This window comes from Primulina tabacum, chromosome 16 (genome assembly GCF_025594145.1).
Source record: "Primulina tabacum isolate GXHZ01 chromosome 16, ASM2559414v2, whole genome shotgun sequence".
Taxonomy (NCBI): Eukaryota; Viridiplantae; Streptophyta; class Magnoliopsida; order Lamiales; family Gesneriaceae; genus Primulina; species Primulina tabacum.
The window spans coordinates 866835-872466 of NC_134565.1; the positions used below are offsets into that span (position 1 = coordinate 866835).

The following is a 5632-nucleotide window of genomic DNA, read 5'->3' on the forward strand; positions in this document are numbered from 1 at the left end:
AATTCGTGAGACCGTCTCACAAGAGACCTACTCTTGAAAATTATGACATATCCACCTGGAATTCAAAAAGAAATACTTAAAATAACTCTAGTTTTTTATTTCCACTAAATACTCGAAGAAAATGACATAATTAGAGCATCCGCATCCGTAGTCATTAATATATGTTATTAATCTTCCATCTCTTCAGAAAGTACGGGGTCCGCGAGCCACATAATCATTATATTAACAATTTCTCATTATTAATACACACTCACATTCATTTAATATTAACATTCATTATTTATGGGTCTCACTATCCACTTATTCATTTTTTTATTTTATATTAATTAAATATCTTTCTAATTTTGTTTAAAAATTTACAATAAATATTATTGATAATAAATGGTATTATTATCTTAAAAATAACTTAATTTCAATATTGATTAAAAAGAACAAAACAAAAAGAATATATATATATATATATATATATATATATATATATATATATATATATATATATAGTCAAAAGAGCCGTTTGTCTTTTTTTAAAAAAAGTTAGGTGAATTAATGAGATTAATACCGATGAATTTTCATGCTGACATGACAGTCAAGATTAATAATCTATATATCCACATTGGTGCATGAGTATTAATTGGTGTTAATAATTATTCATTAATGCACGAATGTGGGTGCTCTTAGAGGACAAAATAGAGAGTAGAAGATATATACAGTAGCTCCGTTTTGTACGTAACTCTATTAGGGTTTATGTTAGTGATATATGAATACTACTACAGCCGCATGATTTTCATATGGAAGGCGGCGGCGGCGAATATTCTGGAATGGAAGGATGCAATAACTCTCCGCTCGCAGCAGAATCAATTTTTCATAACGCCCATCTCCTCACCGAAATTCTAAGGCGTTTACCTTCTAAATCTGTGATACGATTCAAATCCGTGTGCAAAAGTTGGCGTGCTCTCATAATCACCGAATATTTTTGTTTACTATGGCGGCAGCATCAGAGTCCGGGGATTCTACTGAGTTCCGGAATAGACTATCGGCCGCATGCCTACGTCCCTCTTTCTGGTCCCACAGCGGGCGTGCCTCAGTTCGAACTACCTCACAATGTTGACGACTTGATATTGCAATCGTGCAATGGCTTTTTACTTTATATGAAGCTTTCTGGCACTCCGAAATATTGGGTATACAATCCAGCGACTTCAGAAGTCGTCGTTCTTCCGCAACGATTGGATACTTGTAAGATACATGCTCGGCGTTGTAATTGTGTGATTGTAAGTCCTTGTCTTGCTTTTGATTCCCACTCTCGCGGGAAAGTGGTTGCTCTTGCAGAAGCTGCACCTAGAAATATGGGTGGTGGATACGTCTATCAAGTTTGTGTGACCGAAAACCAAGGGGCATGGAGACGTTTGGGCAAGCCATCCAGGTCCAGGTACTCGCTGTCTTCTTGGCCGGTGCATTGGCACAATTTCATCGTCTGGATTGGTGCAAGTGTAACATATTTTTACGATGTTGAAGCAGAGGTGTTGCGAGTGGGCGCCTCACCCAGATGTTCGACAAGCTACAACTCATACCACCTCGGGGAATGTGGAGGGCATTTACATTTCATTGATATACTGGGAAGCCGTCTGATCATCAAGGAAATGAAGCACGATTTATCGGGTTGGTTCGTGAAACACAGCATTGAGTTAAGCCAGATGGAAGCATCGCTTTTCCGATCAACAGGTTGGGACATTAACACTGATGCACAGTTTAAGATTAATTTTCTGATCGAAGAGAAAGAAGATTCAAAGTTGGTGTTGTGATGCCATGATGATGTGGTTTTGTACAGAATCAAAGACCATAAGTCGTGGAAGCTTTGTGAATGAACGTTAACGGAAAAATGCTGGATCCGCTACTTTCCAAGGTTTCTCGTGCATCAGCATGTTGCGACAATATCTCGATTCCATAATCAATAGTAAAACTATTTTTGGTTATATTTTTATTTTTATCTCGACACGGGAAAATAGAAACGATAATGCTTTCGTGTCTCATTATATTTTCTTTTGTTATTAAATTCAATTGATTAAAAATGTTTATTACAGCATTGTTCTTTACTTTCTTGAGTTGAGAATCGGATCGTGTAACGTACCGTACTTTTTACTACTAAAATTTACGGAAGAATTAAAAAATTTTCTTAAATAAAACGTGAGCATTCAAAATTCGGTAAAATAAACTGTACGTCTCAACAAAGATCTAAAATAGAGTTTGACAAAAGTATTTGAACATTTTCATAAAGACTTAAAAACATGGCGGTCCTCGGGTTTAACCTCCCGCTCAGTCCAAGCCTGCTCCTTGGTCCCCACCTCCTGTCTCCTTATAAACATCCTCACCTGCATCGATCAAGTCTAGTGAGTCTAAAGACTCAACACGTATAAACTGGGAATAACGAATAATACATAATAAAACCACATGCAGCTTAAAATAGAACATACATACTTGAAACTTGAACTTGAAGTAAACTTGAACATTCATACATATCATAGACGTGCCATAACGTGAAAACTTTCATAAACATGCTTGCATACTTGTACATACATAAACATACATGAACTTCATTATTTTGCGTAGAGATATGTTTCAATGCAAGTGACCCATAACATAATCGCCTGATCAGACTAAACCACAGTACTGGGATGACAGGGACGAACCCACTGCCACATACATGATATCCCCGTTCATGCTTTAACGGGTGGATTGGTCCCCGTTCATGCTTTAACGCTTTCCAATCCTGATCTAAACCCGTTCATGCTTTAACGGGGTGGAGAGGTCCTCGGCCACGTTCACCGACTTCCAAACTCATTCATAATTTGGTCACAAGACATTTAGCATACGTCAAAAACTTGAAAATAATTTTCTTGCACGTCACATACTTACTTGGCGTTGAGGAATTCGTTGGACTTCGATTGGGGCCGTTGCTGCACCTACTAACTTGAATTCAAATGCTTAACTTGCATAACTTAGACGTAAATACCATGCTTACTTCCGGGCTCATCCAATTCCTTAGGGCGTTCTAAAATTCCCATGACTCGGCCTTGTAAATCATTGTACTAAACCATGACATCAGACCTCAAAGCATACTATAAAACTTTTCCCAAAATAACAAACACACGGACCCCATGCCCAGGTCTGGCTCTGGGTCCGTGTCCGTGCGGTGAAATGTGTCGTGAACAAAAGGGGAGACACGAACCCCGTGCTCTGGTCCGTGAGGGGGTCCGTGTGTGTACGCAAACTTGACACCGAGAAGAAAACAAAGGCACGGACCCCGTGCTCTAGTCCGGGTGGGGGTCCGTGTCAGCTCGCAAAAAGGACACTCAAGAAGGAACGAAGACACGGACCCTGTGCCAGGGTTCGTTTTCGGGTCCGTGTACTCTCGGTGGACGCGAACTCACGAAAAATCTGTACACGCCAAACTTATCATCCTAGACTCGATTGTACGGACCATGAACCGACACCCCGAGACCCATCTTAGCATGCCATAACATCGACCCAACTTCGCTTAACACCCAAAGCAACGACGTTCACCCTACGACACATACAATTCAAAAACGTGGCAGTTGACACAAAATCAATTCCTACGACTTCTAGTGTATTTGAATGCTTATCGACAATAAACGACATATCAAATAACATCCCAACATCATACTACGCATACCTAGATGCAGCAACGATCACCCATCGATTTCCAACGAAGCCTGCAACAATAAAATCTCAAGAACACATCAATACATAATTTTCTGAAAAACGAAGTTTGAGCAGTCCCACAAAAAAAGTCATAACTCACTCAATTTTAATCCAAATAATTCGAATTTACTGTCAAATCGAAGGTATCGAAAAGTTTTACAATTTTTGTGTTGCAAGTTTTCTCAAAAACGCGACCGAAAAATCACAGCATTTAAAAGACAGCAAAAATCAAAAATTTTAGATCTAAAATGGTTTCAAAAGTGTTCTAAACATAATTGCTCAAACTCCTACGCATCGCACATGTATTTTTACACATAAATAACAACACACGCATAATATGACGAGATCGATGCAGCAATAACAGAATATACGTGCCTTTTGATATTTAAAACTCACGATACGGCGATACCGAAGCGGAGACGGAGCGAGGCTTGATCCGGGACGTTGGTGGCTCGATTTTCTTCGAAGAAAACCAACGAAATTTTCTGGAAAATCTAAGGGGGAAGGGCAGCTGCTCTAGGGAATATGAACCCTAGTTTCTCTCCTCTCAAAATAATAAAATTTTGAATTTGAAACGTGTGTGTGTTATACGGTTTGTGTGTGTGTGTGTTTTAGTAAATTAGGGAGAGTAAAATTTGCTTAATTAATAATTAGCAACTAACTTAAAATACTAACTCTCCCTTAACCTTAACACAATCTCTAATTAAAAATAAAGAGGTACATGTGCTAGACTTTAAAAGTTTTAAACTCTTAAATCGCTAATTACATGAATAAGACTTTAAAATACTAAAACTTAGTAAATCCTTTAAAATGCCCCATCCTCAATCTTAAAATAAAAATACCATGTTTTAAATTGCCAAAATCGTCAATCTTTTCCTCGATCCCGCCTCGAATAATCGCCTGAAACATGAAACTCGAAAAACATTTTAACGTGCATCACATAAACATAATTAATTTAAAATAATGCATTTAAATAAATCATGCATGACTAAAACTCAATTTAACTTAAATAAATGCTTTAATAATTAAATAAATGCTAGGGTGTTGGAAACTAGATTCTGGAGTTTGACAAAACATGAATCAATCGATTAACAAAATATGAATCAACTGATACGCGCAAGCAAATTCGGCAACTGAACTTATCAACTGAAATCAGCTGGAACTGATCAGTTAAAACATTCAGCCGAATGCCTCAAAGTCTCTCAACTGAAGATGTCTCGGGAAAGAACAAAGAAGACATAACAGATTACAAGAGCACCGCACAACAACCAAGACTACTTAAAACAACGCATTCCGGACAAAGCAATTAAGACGCCGAATTACAATAAATGAAGCAAACAATATCGAAGGAATAATCAAGTGGAAACCAACGGATACAAAGATTCAAATTTATCTCAAGATTACCGTTGGAAAAGAAGAGTATAAATATGGCAGAAGAAAAAGAAGAAGTGACGATACATCATTCAAAACTTGCTATTACTCTGTCAAAATCTCAGCTCACTCTTACTTGATTTATTCGTAGCAATCAAGGCTACAAGTTGAGCAAACTAGCACTCTTTAATATTTGTTAATTCAATAGTGCTAAGATCAGTTACGCACAGAGATCATTTTGTAATACTAAGAGTTTCAGTTTAGGCAGTGGGTAAGTCCTAACTGAAGTGGGTCTGTCTGTACAAGTGTTGTATTGGATCAAAGTCTTTTAGTGGAAATCATATCCTTGTGATAGAAGGGGTGACGTAGGAGTAATTGAATTCTCCGAACATCCAGAAACAATCCTTGTGTATTTTATTTCAATTCTGTATTCTATCTGTCAGTCAGTTACCTTCCGCAACTACCTCAGTTTAACTGATTGATATTGACCAACAAGATTCCGAGAATCAGTTTGTCACCAAACTGAACTCAAAAATTCGATAAG

The 5632-nt window shown here is 37.7% G+C and overlaps 1 protein-coding gene across 1 annotated transcript; it reads left to right on the top strand.

Annotated features, from left to right (window-relative positions):
- Positions 1 to 788: 788 nt before the first annotated feature.
- LOC142529402 (F-box protein At5g07610-like) lies at positions 789 to 1799 on the top strand. Its single transcript, XM_075634936.1, has one exon. The coding sequence runs from the start codon at positions 789 to 791 to the stop codon at positions 1797 to 1799; it is 1011 nt and encodes a 336-aa protein (XP_075491051.1).
- Positions 1800 to 5632: the final 3833 nt, after the last annotated feature.

What these genes read in the sequence shown, in the direction of transcription:
- LOC142529402 (XM_075634936.1), top strand. Translation starts at nt 789, where the DNA reads ATGGAAGGCGGCGGCGGCGAATATTCTGGAATGGAAGGATGCAATAAC.